Raw genomic sequence first — 18,789 nt, 5'->3', positions numbered from 1 at the left:
ACAATATATATATATGTATATAGTTAGATCTCGAATGAAATGGTCAAAGAAGAGGCAGTCAAAACTAAACTAATACACCTCAAACACAAAATGAGCGAGCATAAGAGCTCAGCTCTAATCAATGCTTGAAGTAACTTAATCATAAATCACATGCAAACCATTCACACATAACTAATTAAATCTCTCCTTCTCTCTCTCTCCCTCTCTCCCTCTCTCTCTCTCTCTCTCTCTCTCTACTTACAGCGAATGCCTGCACATTGCCACATCCGCGGCACAATAATGGCCATGCCGCATCCATTGCCGCTGGCCATATGACGCGCGACGATCAGATGCTCATCAGCAAGGGCGTCTATATTCCGTCCCCATCGCCAGCACCGCCGCCGGACGGCTCCTATTACAATATGAACAGCGAACGATATCTATCGTATCCACCAATGGTAAGTGCATGGAAAAGCATTTTGTTTCTTATCTGCCATTCAGTTGCCATATCACGCCTGGTCGCTTCCTTAAGACTCGATGGGATTAAATTCAGCTGGGTTGCTACTGCTGCTGCTGCTGCTGCTGCTGCTCCTGCTGCTGCTCCTGCTCCAGCTCCTGCTGCTGCTGCGATGTTAATTGCCCGCCCAGATCCGTAATATTGTTCCTTTTAGCGCTTATGGCTAGTCACGGCCATGGATTAGTTCGCGCAATTAGTTGCAGTTTTATGCACGTTTCCCAGCTAAAACATACACACACAGACACAGACATATATATACACACAGACACACATACAGTTGCCCATCAGTCGCCTTAACAAATCCTACTCCATTTGCATCACACTGCGAAGAGGGAGCGGATGAGGGGAGAGAAGAGGGACAGGGTGAGCACACATGCACAGACACTCACTTACACATATGTACATGCCGGCATACACTGGGAGAAAAAGGGAGAAAGGGAGAAAGGCAGAAGAGAGCGGAGTTTGCGTAGCGCTTTAATCGAACTAGACAATTGAGTGATTATATATAATATTTTTAAAGAATTCTCTTAGATCTTAGCTCTCAGAGTATTTTTTATCACAAAATATATATAAACCTTGAAAATAAATTAATAAAAACGCCAGGCATACGTAGGCACTTCAATTGAGCTCTGAGCAGCTTTATAAAAAATCCATAGCTGAATATTCTTTAATTATGGAATTTTTAATAATAATAAAAAATATACTTCTAATTTTAGAATCCATTAAAGACCATAAGCAATTTTCTCTTTATGATAAAAATATTTCTCTTTTTTTTTGAATATATAAAATAAGTTTAACATACTTTTAAAATACTAAAAATATTTTTACAATATTTTTAAATCTTTTAAAAATCTTAAAGTTCCATTAAATTAGTTTGTAATACTTTTAATTATATTTGAATATATTTCATATATTAAATAATAGTTTTATTTAAAATATTTTATATAGGCAACAATATTTATCAAAGCTCAAAGTAATTTATCGTTTACGAACTTCATGTTGATAACAAATTTTTACAAAATTTCTTCAAGTGCACCTCTAATATGAAATATATGTGGCATAAATAGTAATTTTTCAAATAATCTCTGTCGGAATACAAATGCAAATAGTAATTTCTCGCAGTGCACATACTAATGCACATGTAAGCCATATACATAGACATATACACAGAGATATATATTCGATCAGGCTGTTGGGATAGCTGCCACGTGGCATGTGGCAAGTGGCAAGTGGCATGTGGCATGTGGCAGCTGCCAATGCGCTGCGCTGGGCTGAGCAGCATGGCTGCCAGTTAACTCGGTTCGACTTTTATAATCCGCGTGCCGCATGCAACGCTCCAAAGACAAATGACAAACTCAAATGCATTAAGCTGCAGCCCAAACGGCTGAGCAGGAAGCGAGGGCGGTTAGAGCAGAGCGCTGGGCGTGGCAGCATAGGAGACCCAAACGAACGCAGCTGCTGTTGCTTTGTTGTTTGCTGCTGCTGCTGCTGCTGCTGCTGCTGCTGCTGCTGCTGCTGTTTGTACTTGCAAAAGTAAACATTATTTTCTCAAGACAATTTAATATTACACATACGCAGCGTGGAGCGTGGAGCGTGAAACGTTTATGACGACAAGCTGCACTCGTATTTCCCACGCACGCCTCTTAAAGACGCGATTCAAATTGAGTGCAAGCTCAGATTCTCACATCTCAAACATTCGTTTGGCATTCATTTGTTGCCTTTAACCGATTTCTGTGGCATGCCACACACCATCTGACCAGGTCGACAGCGCATGGCAGGGCGGGGGGCGAAATGCCAATGACAATGCCCACATGACATATCTTTGGCATCTACTTGTCGCATTAGGGTAAACCAATATAAATTCCACAAATTCACAATAAACAGGGCAAAATCAATTTTCGCAGTTTATTACCCACGTTCCCCATTTGGAGGTATCACAACTGCTGCTGCTGCTGCTGCTGTTGCTGCTGCTGCTGCTGCCACGGCTAGTGCTGTTAAAGGGGTGTAAATGTGACAAGTTAAGACGACACTCAATGCGTCTGACACGGCCACGGCCCAGACCCAAGCCCCAAACGCAACCCAAGCTCTGACCCAAGCCCGATCCCATTCGCCTGTCAGCTGGCATTTTATGTCGCTGTGAGGCCAATAATTGTATAAATTAGATACGAACGAAATGCAGTTAGTGGACAGGCAGACAGGCAGACAGACAGACATTCTCTGTGTATCCCTAAAGGGCTCTAGCCAGCTGCACACACACACACACATAGAGAGAGGGCCTGTCTAATGGCGGCTAATGTAATAATATTTATGCTAGCTGCTGACCATTTTTATGGGCTTTATGCTTTATGCGATTTGGCCAGTTACTCAATTTCAGCAGCCGGGCCAGGACGATTTTTTGTTTACTCTGGATAACAGTTAAATGATGAAGCGCCGTGAGAGATAGAGACAGAGAGACTGAGAGGAGAGATAGGGAGAGAGAGAGAGTTTATATCTGAGGACAGCTGCAAGGCTTTCTCAGCCACAATTCTCTATTGCATGCACACACACATGTTCAGTCAGTCATTCAGCATGGGACGCAAAACCTTTTGTTTGCGGTTTTTAGTCAACGAGGGAGAAAAATTCAATTTCGGTTTAGTTGGCCAACAATGGCACTTTATATATGTGTGTAAGTGTGTGTGTATGAGTGTGTGTGTGTGGGTAGCAAAAGGCGTTCAGCAGTCCTTACTCCCAGAGCGTGTGTAGGCACACACACACACACACATACACATATAAGAAATGTTTTGTGGAGCCAAATTGAATTATTTGATAAACATCATTAGAAAAATTACAAAATATATAGAGCACTCAGCATGCGGCAACAAATCACGAGAGCCAGAGCAAGAGAGACAGAGAGAGGGGAAGAGTGAGTGCGACACAGCTGCGGTTTTATTTTATTTTTTTTTTTTGTATTTCTTAAACATTTGCCCAGCACTAAATTACTTTTTCGGTGCACAGATGTCCAGTCGAGGCCACCGAAAAACCTAAATGAATAATAAAAACAATTTTGTTGTAGTAAATCAAATTAAATTTCAATCGCATGCTTGACAGCTAACAAAAAGGATTCACTCACAGTCGCCGATGACACTTCAGGCCAGCCAAGCGAATAGAACGAACGAACGAACGAACAGCAACAGCAACAACAACAACAACAAGCAGTTGGACACAAATGTGGCCACAGACCACGGACCACGGACTGACGCTGCGTATACGCAATGTTGCAAATGCCACAGATTCAGCTTATTTAACAATACTAACAAGTTTCTCTTCCTTTTCTTTTTTTTGTATAAGCTCTTCAGCCAACAATAGAGCTTAAAACTGGCTGTTCTATCAATGTTATTTCTAACAACATTTAAAAGAAATAACAAATGCTCCAGCTGGCAGTGCTCGACGGGCAGATACTTTGGGTGCTAGAGCTGAAAAGGCTAGATTTCTGGCTAGATTTCTATCAAATTTCCTGCATATAATGAGATAAACTTATAAGAGACGAATGTGTCTATATACTAGAGTCTGCATTTTGATATAGGGCATTTCTTTTTGGGCAAAAGAAACTGTGATATTCTGAACTGAAAATTCTCTTGTCACGGCGCAAACATTGTATGCAAATTTTATTAAAACTCTTTTTTTTTTATGTCCATCAAAAGGGCAAAAGTTGAAAATATCGAATTTATCGTTTGTTAGAAATTAGTTATCAAAAAAATTAAATATTTATTATACACATTGCCAAACTAAATAACAATTATATACGTATATACATTTTATTTATTTTTTATTTTATACATTATTTTATTATTATTATTATTATTATTTATTATTATTATTTTATATATTTCTTATATTTATATTTAATATACATATAGTGCTTATATATATTATATATTATTTAAATATTCCTTTTATTAATTCAACTTTCAAAATCCCAATCAGCTAGATCGACTCAAACTGACATCAACTATATCAAATCAGTTCACAGTCTCTAATCGAAAACATATATGCCCCATAAGCTGCTGCACAGCTATTACTGCCTCTTATATACAGTTGCAAAATACTTTTATGTAGGCAAAAACCAATTTCAATTGGTTTCAGGTATACAAATACGAAACTTTCCAGTCAGCCGCAACACTTTGAGCAGAATTCCCAAACAGCACTTTTTGTACACCCATTTAAAAGAAGTTTTTATAGCAAATTTAATAGATATAAAGAAAAAAATAATAATCAAAAACAAAGTCTAGTGAGGTGCAATGCAAATTAAAGAATATCTTTAGTATTCAGATGAACTATGTAGTACACATTATATAGTATTTATACACTTAACTTTAAATGTCCAAGGATTGGACGAGTTTTACTCCATTTCTTAACATAAATAAATGCTTAAATATCCTTAAATCAGCTCAGCTATGCCAGCTATGCCTTGCTGCATCAGCGATTCTTACGATTGAAGTGAGTAAATGACATTTGGTCTATTGCTATGCTAACACAATTAAAGGCAAATGAAATTATCGAAGCATTTGCCGAAATTCATTTAATTAGGCTTAGTTCGAATGCATATATATATATATATATATATATGGATCTATACAATATATATATAGGAAAATCGAGTTTATATAAATATATATATTTATATATATACAGACTTAAATCTAAAATGCTATGCAATTGTGGGCAACGCCCAGTTTTCGTTGTGCTGTCGACCCACATGTGTAACTATTTAAGCGGCAATTTGTATTTTATTGCCAATTGCGTTCTGCATGTCCGTTTAACAACAACAACAACAACAGCAACAACAACAACAACGGTTGAAAAACTTTGTATGGAACAGACAAAAGTCGTTTCGTCCCGCCGCTCAACTGGTGTTTGATAAGTTAAATGCTGGCTGCTCTGTCCCATTTTAGATATGTACGTAAGTGTGTGTGTGTGTGTGTGTTTGGATCAGACTGGGCGCTATCTCTGGCAGCAACTACGTGGGCATGTGCAAAGTGAACTCGTCCAACTTAACTATGGCTCACTTTGTTAGCGAGTTTAGCACAGTTTGAAATTCAATTAGTTTTTTTGTGCGGGCATTGTCTCTGTCTCTATCTACAACTGTCTATCTCACTCTGTCTCTTCGTCGCTGTCGTGGACAGTTCGAAAGTCAGCCAGCTAGTTGTACAACATTGCGCATACGCACTGTGTGTGCCCACTGCAAAGGGCTCAGCAGGGCTAGAGACGATTTGTGTTTAAAATTCAGGGCTCAGAGCAGCTGATGTCGATTAAATAAATAACCGAAATATATACTAGCTCCATGGCTGTATCGAGTCGTGTAGTGTCCATAATTTAATTTTAGCTGAGAACGCGGCGTCCTGGCGCCGCACTCGCTGGATTTAATGTGTAAAGTTTGATGGCTCTTTGCGAAGGGAAAAATGGCAGGAGTGGGAGCGGCAGCAGGAGCTGGGACGGCCTGCTAGTCATACATTTGATATTCTATTTACGCAAAATGAACTCCTTTGCCCTGCTGTTGCTGCCGTTGCTACTCCTGCTGCTCCTGCTGCTGCTGCTGCTGCTGCTGCTGCTGCTGCTGCTGTGGCAACTTTAACAATAACGACAATAATGAGCCGTGCCCCGCCCACAATTAGCGCCCACTTGGCATAGAGAGGCACGCGAGCCACAGGACAACAAAGCAGACCTTTAAATGCCACACCAACCAAAAACTTTTTCAAGTGTGCCAGAAAGAGAAAGGGAGGCAGCGGCAGGGAGCGGGAGTGCGAGCGAAACCCCTTTACAGGCCATGCTGATTCTAGCTAGTGCAACAAATTGCTGGCGCACAAACTCAGCTCAAAACTTTTCGTTAAAGACAATTTAACTTTGTAAACTGATACAAAATACAAAATGTTCGCCTTGGTATACTTAAGTCGTTTTATCCATTCTCCTTAACTACCAATTCCCATGCCAGCTAGTCCAATCTCTTCTACTGTTAATCAGTGCCAGTTAACGTGTGTGTATATATGTGTGTATTTTTATTTCTATCAAAATAAAAGTACTTTGAATTTTAACTAAGATATAGAGATATAAATAATGCCCAACACCTGTTGGCAATGCTGTTTTATTAAATATATTTCTAAGAATCTATCCTTAATTTTAATTTTCAATACAACTTTCAAAGCTATTGAAAAATTGAACGTGGAATATTTGTTGTTGCCTGCCTGCTGCAGCCTCAGTTGCTCAATATTCCAATTAGGCAGAGAAGTTGAGTTTGCTCTTCTTAAAAAGTTGAAGCTGGCGCGCTCAACTTGCTGCAACTATGGCAAATGCTATGCCGGACCTGGCTCTGCCTCTGCCTCAGTCTCTGCCTCTGCCTCAGTCTCTGCCTCGGTACGAAACAATTTTCCAACTGACACAAAGTGTCATGTCAATCGAAGTAGAAGATAATATTTCCAACTTCCAAGCAGCAGCAGCAGGAGCAGGAGCAGGAGCGGCGGCAGCAGCAGCAGCAAACACAAAAAATTCAGCACATTTTTAGCAACTTGCAACGCGCAACTTGCAACTTGTCTGCAACTTTGCAACATGCAACTCACACGCAGTCAGAGCGAGGCAGCGGCAGCCAGAGACGTTTGCTATTCTCCTGCTGCGACGACAGTTTACAATTATCGCATTGTTAGTCAGCCGCTCTGCAAGCATTAAGATCAATTCACAACTGAAGTAGGCAAACTTGGCGCAGCATATTCATACATACATACATATAATATAATATGGATGATGGCAAATGGGAGCAACAGGAAAAGAAAGTGCAGTGAGGCAATGGAGAAAATAGAGAAATATAAATCGTATTTGTGGTTTTTATGCAGCTTCTTGTATGTCCTTAGGTAAGGCATAGGCAGCGCAATCGAATGGCACTAAGGTAGTATGCCAAATAGTAGTATGCTCAAAAATAGTAGTATACACAGAAAAAGTAGTATTAGAATATGTACATATATAGAATATATTTATATGGGCAGAAATAGTAGTATGCACAGAAATAGCAATGAATTAAGAAATAGTAGTTTCAGAGATTATACAGAAATGTAAGTCCACACAGAAATAGTAGTATACACAGAAATAGTAGTATCAGAGTACATAGAATATAGTAGTGTATACCAAGATAGTACTGTAAATCAAAATAGTAGTGTTAAACACTATACAGGAAATAGAAACTATACACAGAAATAGTAGTATCCACCAAAATAGTAGCATGCTTAATAATAGTAGTGTCAGAATATGCACATAGAATAATATATTCTAAAAAGTAGTATAGACAGAAATAGTAGTATACACAAAAATAGTAGTAAACACAAAAATAGTAGTATACATAAAAATAGTAGTATCAGTAGTATCAGTATGGACAAAATATATTAATATTTAAGTATATAGCATGTATAGTAAGTAGTATACATAGAAATAGTAGTACCCACTAAGGTAGTAATATGCTTATAAATAGTAGTATATTCAAAAGTAGTAACATACAAATAAATTCGAGTAAGAGGATACATTGAATATAGTAGTATACACAGAGCAACTTTAATATGTATAAATAGTAGTATATTCAGAAATAGTAGTATCAAAGGTATATTAGTATATATCAAAATAGTTACACAAAAATAGTATTATTTTACTTGTACACATAAAAACACAGAAATAGTAGCATTCACTACTATTTCAGTGCACTCTTATCATTAGATATGCTTATTCATCCCAAATACAATGTCATTAAAAGAGCTTATTCAAAGAGCTCCACTTTCAGAGATTTGCCTTCACATTACCCTTCGAGTCTCACCTGCTATTCCTTTCCTTATTGACAGCTTATACGCCTCCCTTGGCAATTCATCAATTGAAATTCTCTTGAATTTACTTTGAAATTCCCTCTAAAAAAAATAGAAAATAAATATGCGTAATCGTCAGCTGCAGATATTATTTCGACGTCCTTCTGCAAGCAGATATATATATATATATATATATATATATATATATATATATATATATATATATATATATATGTATATATAGATAAAAAAAAGCTTTTGTCAGAAGTCGACAAAGGCGTAACAAAAGCAGAACTCGAGCCGTTCACTGCTGCTCACTTTCTTCTTGGGCTTGGCTATCTCTGGCGACGGTTAAATGAGAAAACTTTTGAATTCCGAGCTGAAATCTAAGCGGAGCAGGCAGCGACTGCACGGCGAGCATAGGCTATGCATAATTATGAACTCTAAGCGACTCTGGCTGATGCTCTACAATGATTTGTTTGCTTCTTCTCGTTGCAGGAATATCCGACTGCGCTGGACTTTAGTGCGTCGCCGCTGCCGCTGGCGCATCTGCAGCCCATGCAGCCCATGCAGCCCATTACGGTTACCTCGCAGGCGGCGCTGCTGGCGGCGAGCAATGGCGGCGCCACGCTGGTGGGTAATGGCAGTGCCACAGGTGGCACGCTGCGTCGCGGCATTCTGCGCGGCGTGGTGGGCGTCGGCGTGGGCGTGCCACCGCCAGATGTTACGCATCACACCTCCGGCTCCGGCTCCGCCGGCGGCGCTGGCATGCAAATGCTGCACGATCTGCATCCGGTGAATCTCAGTGCGACCACGCTGACCACGAGCACCACGCTCAATGGCAGCATGACGACAGCCCTGCCGCTGGCCACATCGACGCTGCCCCGCCAGCCGCACGGCATACTCAAGGATCCCAATCGCAATAAGCAACAGCAGCAGCAACAGCAGCAGCAGCAGCAGCAGCAGCAACAACAGCAGCAGCAACAACAGCTGCTCAATGCTAGTTTAGTGGGCGTGCCCGTGTCGGGGGCCGTGGGCAGCTTGCAGATACTGAATCTGAATCCGGTGAGCAACGCGGCGCTGGGCAACAATTTGCTAATGACTACGAGCGCCACCTACGACCCGGCCACGCTGAGCAGCTTCAATGCGAGCGGCGCTGGCGTCGGCGCTGGCGTCGGCGCTGCCGTCGGAGCTGGCGTCCAGGTGGCCTATACAGATGCCGATGGGCATCTCGTATAGCTGTAGGCCGAGACTGGGGCCAGCTCCGAGTCCCGGTACTAAGGATGGCGCCCAGTCTGTCCAAGCATCTACACATATACACATACACATCTACACAGATATATATACTATATCTATACATATACATATACATATATATATATAGATAACTAACTGTACTCCACACTCGACTCGTAGCTAGTTTAGAAGCTTTTCCTCTCTACAATTAAATATGTGTTTGACTGTGTGTGTGTGTGCATATCCTAGATGGAAGTTAACAAGTGCAACTAGCAGATACCCTGTAAATGGATAAAGGCTCTAGTAGCAAATATTATGTGATGCCTCAAACTGGAATTAACTGGCAAGAATTTTACTGCCTCATTGGCTAAAAAAAAAGTATAGGGTATAAATAAATGGAAGCATATACTACTTGAAAAGTTAACAGCTTGGGTAGCTCTGAGCAAGTACAGATAAAGATGGATATCTTATGCAAGCAGCCAATACCCTGTAAAGTGTAAAGGCAATATGATAATATCAGAAATCATATAAAAAGCTGCATGCTGCACTCACTAACATACCCCATGCGATAAATTGCTTTGCAGCGTATAGTCAGAGCTTCAATTATCTGATTTAGGAAAGGTATATACCGTGTAAAAAGTCGAGTAACTGGGGTAACTTAGTTTTGAATTTCATTTCAATAGTGTAAGGTTAGGTTTTCTGCCATTTTCGCCTGCCTCACATACCCCACTCGCCCCCTAAGGGCTTACAGGGTATTGCCAGTGGCCATTACCTTATTCAAATCAGCTACAGAATTAGTTTATGCAAATTTTTAAAACGATTCTCACTTGCCCATAAGACACTGCACGCTGTTTATTCGGATAAACAAGACCCAGAGACGATCTCATGCCGCTGACCAGTTCGTCGCCTCGCATCTCCATCTGTCTCCGTCGGTCGCTTTGTCAGTCCGCTTGAGGATTTGCGTTTTGCTAATTAGCTTTCGCAAGCAGCAATAACAACAGCCATAACGAAAAACTTTGAGCGGGACGACAGCAGGAGCAGTGGCAGCAGGAAGCGGTCAAAATTTTTGGGAAATTAGTTCAGTGGAACGAACGACACAAAGAGCCGCGCAGCCGTTTGACAGCTCCCTGGGGCGTGCTCAGGCCTCAAGTCGATGGGCACGTGATTGCGCTAGAGAAGCGTTCACTGGGCGTGGCCAAAAAAAATGGAAAAGTCAGAGCAAACTAGTGAGGAGTGCACGCCTAGAAGATACCCTGAGACTGAGACTGAGACTGAGACTGAGACTGAGACTGAGACTGAGACTGAGACTGAGACTGAGACTGAGACTGAGACTGAGACTGAGACTGAGACTGAGACTGAGACTGAGACTGAGACTGAGACTGAGACTGAGACTGAGACTGAGACTGAGACTGAGACTGAGACTGAGACTGAGACTGAGACTGAGACTGAGACTGAGACTGAGACTGAGACTGAGACTGAGATTGAGATTAAAACAGACTAGGACTGGAAGAGGAAGGGATAAACAAAGACAGCTGAATTGAGACAGAGGCAGCAGGAGACGGTCGCCCCATCTATACCTCATCGAGTCTGCCACGCCTTCTTCTGCATTGGCAAAAAGCGATTATGCCCCGCTATCGCATTTGCCATTAGTTCAGGGTATAAGCAAAGCGCAAACAGTTGACAGCAGCTGCAGGAGCAGCAGGAGCAGCAGGAGCAGCTGGAGCAGCGCTTGAGCGTTTTCCGTAAATGTGCTTGAGCTGTTGCTGGAAGTTAGAGCGCCATCAAAGCGGACGGGGGTGTAGCTAGTGGAGGCAGCTGTGCCACGCCCAGTTGAGATTCACATTATGTGCAGGCAACGCAGTTGTTTTGGCATATTCAAAGGATTCATTCGCCTGCTTGCTTGCGGTGCTTGCGATCTATCCATCTGCTTATAGGTACCATTATTGTCTTAACCCACCAACCGCACCACCACCAGCACCACCACCACCATCAGCATCGTCAGCTTTTGGATGGAGTCTTAAGTGCTTGCCGCACATTTGCTGCTCGTCGCAGCCCAGCGAGCGTGACATGCTCATCTTGGGGACGCCATTAACTTCTGCTAGCCGCGCTGGAGCACATCATGACAATTCTATTATGTGGAGCATCAATGCAATGCGAGCACCCTTAGCATCCTTAGCTGGCATCCTGGCATCCTTTGCCAAGGGCAAACCTAGATGACAGAAGCGATGTCTCTCTGTGTGTGTGTGAGCCTCTCTCTATGTGTGTCTGTGTGTGTGTGTTAATTAATATTCATCGAGCTGTAATTACCAAGTCTCTCACACTAATGCAGTCGCAGATAAACGCAGCTGCAGGCAAAGCGAGCAAGAAAAAGAAATCCTCTTCATCTATTCGATTGACTGACGGAGCTGAGTGAAAGTAATTAAAAACGAAATTAAATATATTTCGAAATTCAATTCAAGCCAGCGCAAAGACAAAGAAATTTGCAAGCAGCGCAACCAAAAAGTAGAAAACTCACCAAAAGCAAAGCACAGCCATGGACCAGACATATCTTTGGGCTGATGAAAGTCTGAGAGTGTGTGTATCGGTGTGTGTGTGTGTGCGTATGTGTGTGTGTGTTTGTCAATTTGAAAAGGCTCTTGCATGCTCTTGTCACGCCTGGCGTTCGCCTTTCGCCTCTCGCTGGGATTTCCGCTATTGAATAATTGTGATTGTCGTTCCCAGATAAAAGTTAAATGAGCAGGAAAATAAGTAGAATTATAATGGAGCTTAATGCCCACGTGCAGGGGCATGGGAGCAGCACGCACTATATACTTGCCTCAAAAAGAACACTTGAAGAAAAAACCCAGCTGAATGTTAAACAAATTCAATACAACTTTGCCAAAGGAAAAGTTCAAGCATTTCAGTTACACTTGGAGAAATACTCTAGCTAGATGTTTCTGCGAACTTTCTCAAAGTGAAATTCCTTTGGGCGTGTACCCAATCTTGAGTGTATTTATGTTTCGAGAAAACGTATTTATTTAACGTTCAAAAATACTGAATAAATAGTTTGATACCTTTACTATGGACTCCCAAATTTCAGACAGACAATAAATGGAAATACTTTTTGGCACGAAAAACTTGCAGTTAACATAAATATGAGCAGAAATTTTGATAGAACATCTAGAATGAGTCACACGCACACACAAACACACACAGAGCTAAACATATGTAAAGCTTATACTCACATAGGTCTGCCAAAATTGCATTAAACAAAGAAAAAGAAAAAACGAAAAGGAAAAGCATTTAAAATAAATTCTAGAGATAAGTAGCTAAGCGAACTAATTAATTCAACACAGTAAGAGAGAGATAGAGAGAAAGTAAAAAGAGAGAGAGAGAGAAAATCAATAAACTGCTAAGGAAAAAAATAAATAAAGAAAAACAAATAAAAAGTTAGAGCAGGAATTTCGAACTACTCAATCAATATGCCAAAATTTAATTTGTACAATAAAAAAAAAAAGCGAAAAACTAAACTAAGAGCGAAATAACATTTATGTAAAAGGACAAATGCAGGTACACACACACACACATACAAACAAATACATACTTATACATAGTAAGAAGACAGTCATACAAGCATAATTCATATATATATATATAAAATAAAATAAAAGTAGTATAAATTTCGCATCTCGTACGTGTAGAACTGTGTGTTGTTGGACTAAATGTCTCAGCTATACCCCTAAGCAATCTGTTCCCGAATAACTTACATAATGTGTGAATTAACATTAGAGTCTAAGAACATTTAATCACCACCAAGCGATAGAGCGAGAGAGAAAGAGGGAGGGAGAGAGAGAAGGGAATACAGAAATTCCGATACTCAAAGTCTATCAGTGTGTCTCACGCATATACTAACTCTATATATATTGATATATATATATAGACTATATATATAGATTATCTTGCTGGTTTTTTAAACGTATAACTATCGCACTTAATGAATATATCTCGATTATAATGGCATGTAAAGCATATGAGCATAGATTTTTATACAGCGAAAAGGTAGAGAAGAGACAAACAATTACAAATACTGCATTCGGTTGGTATCGACTGCATAATGCTCGTTCACGTTTGATAAAATAGCTAGATTATTTAATGGGAAGTCTTTTATCATAACTATTGAAAGCCTCTAGAGGGAATGCAAAAAGGAATTCATAATGAAATTCTATCTATAAAACAGAAAGATCTTTAATCTCTCTCAATGTGCCACGTCTTAGAAAGAAGGAATTATAGATCCACATCTCAGTCTCTCTTAAAAGTTTCTAAATTCTATCTATCATATTCTATTTAGGCAAAACCCATATACTCTCTTTACATAACGTGAACGAGTATTCGAAACTAAAATGTCTTCCCCGCATAATAGAGAATACTTATTTGTGTGTGTGTGTGTCTGTTTTTAAGATGGCTAATTAAATTAATTTTAAATTAATTTGTAAGCTTAACATAGATTTCTTTCACATACACACACACACACACACGCACACACACAGTGACAGCTATGGTACGAGCATGTATTTATTTAGTTTGTAATGCTAACATATGAAAATGGGGGAAACTAAATAAGACTTAAGCACAAATTATGTTAAATTATTAGAGTTAAATATATCGATAAGTTTTATTATTATTACAATTATTATTATTATGATTATGATTATGATTATTATGCTTATATTGTAGTTAAAAGCAAGGCCAAAGAGATTTGTTAACAATGCAAATAATTATTTACCAATTGATTCGAAATGTTTTCTACTTAATTCGGGCCGAAATCACAGTTATAACAGTATAAAATAAATAAATAAAAATTCTCTTGTTAATACAGCATATGTAATATGTTTAAATGTAGTTTAATGGAACCGAAAGGACAAAAGACTTGAAATACTGAATTTAGTTTAATTGTAATTCAAAACTCAAGCAACGTAACTAGCATACAGAACAAGAGAACAGAGAAAGAAGAACGAAGCAGAAAGGAGAACTACTCATAGACATAGATAAAGAAGCTAAAAGATAAATGGGAAAATATATATATAACCAAAAACGATTTGACTATTGTGAATGTTTCTTTAAATGGTGATGAAAATGATTTCGATTACATCTATGCAAAATAATAATAGCTAAGCTGTTGTACAGAAGCCAGAGATTAAAACAAAACAATAAGAAAATAAAAACATTAAAAACAATGAAATCTAAATATAAGTTTATTTGCTAAAAAAGAAACGAAAAAACGCAGAAAAATTGTAAAAAAAAATATATATATAAATTAATTTGATGGAATGGGGTTAATGCATATGAAATTTATTGCATTTTTAAGAAATCTGTTAATATATGAATAAAACAATGAAGAAAACAAACAAATAAAAAACGAAAAATAAAATGCAATGCATTCACATTTCAATTCGAGGAGGACTATTTAATGGTGAAAACTTTCGCATCAATTTTCATCGAGCGAAAATAACACTAGCACGCGCGGCGAAACAAAAGACGGACAGAAGGAGGCAGCCAGGCATCCTGCCGGCAGGACGCTGAGAGATTGAGGCAAACAAACGTGTGTGCGTGGGTGTGCATGGCTGCGAATTTGGGTGCTCGGATGTGGGGGGGAGGCGTGGCGTGGCGACGCCCTCAAGAAAGTATCCACTATTCGTCTTACTTGCGTGGAGCGGCGCAAAAAAAATTGAATTCCTTGTTAAACTTACGAGCTGGCATTAATTTAACAGCAGCTCCCAGCAGCAGCGGCAGCGGCAGCAGCCTAGCCCCAGTTTCAGATTGCGTATACGGCCCATTGGACATGTGATGTGTGCGTGCATTATTTTTACTCTCACTGTGACTTTATGATGCTCGCTCGATGCTCCTCGCCACGTTCCGTTCGTCTGGCCAAATCGCAGCTCGTATTTCATTTAAATTGAACTTAATTAGTTCCGCCAAACTGCCAAAGAATGCTTTAACAGACACACCCACACACACACACACACACACACATTCTGTTGGCTTTGCTCAGCCATCGATAAAGCACTTTGAGGTGAAGATAATTCGCCTTTGGGCTGCTCTTTCAATAAATAGCTGACTCTGGATGCTTGCAGCCTTGGCGCAGCTCGAAAAGGATTAACGCGCGCCCAAAAGAAAATTCGCCTGGAAGCGCGCGGGCAGTTCATCTCTTTGAGTAAATGGAAAAGTTTTGTTAGTACGCCACCTTGGCCAAAACTTTATCCACAGCAACTAGAGACGCACAAACAACCAAAACACAACCGAAAAAAAAAAGCAGAAGCCATGCTGCAGCTGGTCAAAATCAGAGCAGGCAGCGAGACAAGCAAAACAAAAAGGCCATTTGCCATGGCTCTGGAAAAGTTTTTTGTGGGCATAATCATTGTCACGGCCATTGTCGAGGAAATTTACAAATTATCATGTCCAACAAAAAATTGAACGCGTACCAGAGACATTGCCAAATGGAGGGGCACAGCCAAAAGTCAAAAGAAAGGTAGGTAAAAAAAAAATAAAAAATATATGTATATGTATATATGTATATATGTATCAAAAAAATGCATTAAAACATTTTGCTGCACACTTTTGAGCAGGTGAGAAAAATAATGTCATGAAACAATTTTCTTTTTATCTTGACAGACTATTTAATTTGTAAAGGCATAATAATTGATATAATATATAAATAGTATATATGTAAAAATATAATATATACATTATATTTGCATATACACTTGTAAAAAAATAAATATATTATAATTTAAAACTTTTTTTTTTGTAAATAAATACATCAGACAGTAAGTAGGTATTAAAAAAAGCGTTTATATAATTCAATAAAAAAGTTCTTTTGAACATAAAATAAGCTGGTCTACTTTCATGTCAATGGCAACATTTTTACAAGCTATGAACAAAATGTAAACAATCGACGAAAAAAAAAATAAAATACATATTTATTACATAGACACACGAGGCGACAGCTGGCGAGCCGAAGCACCAGGTGAACAGAAATGAATTGGAGGAGGCCAAAATGTTATTTAAGAGAGACTTAACAGCGCGCTGTTAGTCCAGGCGACAAAAGCAGCGCATGTACAGAATAATGTTAGCTAAGAAAGTAATGTTAACTTAACAGTAAGCTAGCATGGAGAGACAAAAGAAAGACAAAATTTAAAAGGAGAAGTATAAATGCGATATATCTGTGCCGATTTATGAGATGCTGCTGCCTGAGAGTTAACATACATAAATAAAACAAAAATGTGTAAAATGTAAGTGCAAATACATATATTTATGTATATGTTTTATATGAAAAGCTTAGTATAGGAAAATGTGGCATAAAAAATAACTAGATTTACATTTTATATTAAATATATACATATTTATACAGAATGTAAATAAATAAATTCCAACGAATATTAAATAATATAAAATAAAATATGAAAATTATCTATCCCTAAATTGCCAAATAATATTAAAAAATATATAAAATAAAATATGAAATTTGTCTATCCATAAATTGTTTAATCAAACATTTCAAACTCGCATCACTTAAACTTAAATCACTTATTATTTTAAATGCATTTATAAACTGCCATTTAGATAAATATTTCTGGCTGCATTTGCTTATGAAACAAGTTTCGAGTAAATAGTCTTGAATGCATGGATTAGAAGTCACAGCCATATAGATGCAGTCGGCTGGAATGAAATCACGTTGCGCTTGCATAAACAATTTGTTATACTTAGATGGCAGGCTGTAGCTGGGCATTAGCCAACTGGAAACTGGAAACTGAAATCTAGAGTTACGCATATTCATTCCGGCAGCCAGAGCAAACCAAAACAAAGTGCGCCAAGCACCAAACACGCATCGCAAAATCCTTCATTGTGGCTAAGCATTCTATATATGCATAGCAGAGCTGAGCAGAGCTGAGCAGAGGAGAGCAGAGCTGAGCGTATCCTTATTTGCAGCGCAAGTCGGGCTTTTGTTTGGTGCCTTCGCAAAATTCATTTCGAGGCATAGAAAGATTTTAATATGCAGCACTTTATCGCTACATTGCAGTGGTGGGCATCAACCACACACACACACACGCACACACAGCATGCTCCACACATGGCTAATTTATGCTCAAAGTTGGCTCAATGTTTATTCTCGCAAGGATGAAGCAAGGGGGGCGGGCAAAGCAGGGTGCAAAAAGGATTTGCAATGCACAATAATTTACATTACGCATCCTGCGCATCATAGAATGAAACTTTTCAAGTTGAAAGAAACGTATATCAAGAGCTTCCAATTGAATACATCACACTCACTGTACCCCTCTCTCTCTACTTGTCTCTCTCTCTCGCTCATTTACATATGAGTGTGAGTGTTGAGTAACGTTTTCTTGGCTGGCATTTCATTCATTAAATCATCATTTATGCCAAGTTCAAGTTGAATGAAATGAATGTCTGGGCAGGCATTTAGTATATGCATATAAATACATATATTAAGACTTGTGTTATTTTTATCAAGTCTATTACACAGTTCCCATATTATATATATATGTATGTATGTATGTATGTGTGTATGTGCCTTGGGCACTTAGCGAGCCACTACTCAAAAATAAGTTTATAGAAGAAACAATTTGCAGTGCCTGAGATGTTTATGTTATTTCTGTTTAATCTATACGAAGTCAGCTAGCAAAACAGCTGTTCCAAATACTTGGCCGAACAGAGGCCTCTGGCTAAAGGCAGTCAGAGAGAGAGCGAGAGAGAAAGCAAGAGAGAGGTGGGAAGAAGAAGGTAAGTGAGCGAGCGAGAGCGAGAACGCGAGCGAAAATGACAAGCAACAGGCAACAAGCTGCCAGCCGACAGTCGCCCATTCAAGTGCCACGCCCACTCAACCCACTTACACGCTGAGAGCAGTGCTTATTGACTTCATGCAACAGTGTGACGAAGTGATGCGAAAAAGGCATGAAATGTGAGCTAGAGTAAAGTTGAATATGTTAAGGGTTCGAATACCAAACTTAATTATAATAATAATAATAAATATATAAAAATAATTATAAAATCATATAAAAATATATATAAATTTTTTAAAAAATAAAATAAAAATCCCTTTTTAAATTTATTATAAAAAAAAAAATTCTTTTTTCTATTATTAAAATTTATGTCATTCTGCATAACTCTACAGAACTTTCATTCTATAACTCTTTTTATTAGAATATAAATAAAATCTACTTACTTTACTTCTCATGTCCTTAAAAATAATTA

At 38.9% G+C, this 18,789-nt stretch overlaps 1 protein-coding gene and 1 long non-coding RNA gene across 4 annotated transcripts in view; one reads left to right on the top strand and one right to left on the bottom strand.

The window, feature by feature from the left end:
* sns (nephrin adhesion molecule sticks and stones) overlaps positions 1 to 11,913 on the top strand; it is an 89,869-nt gene extending 77,956 nt beyond the window's left edge. For all 3 annotated transcript variants that reach the window (XM_018103835.3, XM_018103836.3, XM_018103834.3), the window contains 2 exons: positions 244 to 437; positions 8,806 to 11,913. In XM_018103835.3, coding sequence (XP_017959324.2) covers positions 244 to 437; positions 8,806 to 9,546 — 935 coding nt within the window. In that variant the 3' untranslated portion in view covers positions 9,547 to 11,913. The remainder of the gene's footprint in view (positions 1 to 243; positions 438 to 8,805) is intronic.
* The window catches only part of LOC149091059 (uncharacterized), a 55,112-nt gene that overhangs the window by 15,707 nt on the left and 20,616 nt on the right, over positions 1 to 18,789 (bottom strand). The gene's annotated exons all lie outside the window — the stretch shown is intronic.

The sequence above is a fragment of the Drosophila navojoa genome, chromosome 5 (genome assembly GCF_054131105.1).
Source record: "Drosophila navojoa isolate 15081-1374.11 chromosome 5, UAZ_NAV_1.0, whole genome shotgun sequence".
Classification (NCBI taxonomy): domain Eukaryota; kingdom Metazoa; phylum Arthropoda; class Insecta; order Diptera; family Drosophilidae; genus Drosophila; species Drosophila navojoa.
The sequence above is the reverse complement of the archived record's forward strand: the minus strand, read 5'-3'. Positions and strand labels throughout refer to the sequence as shown.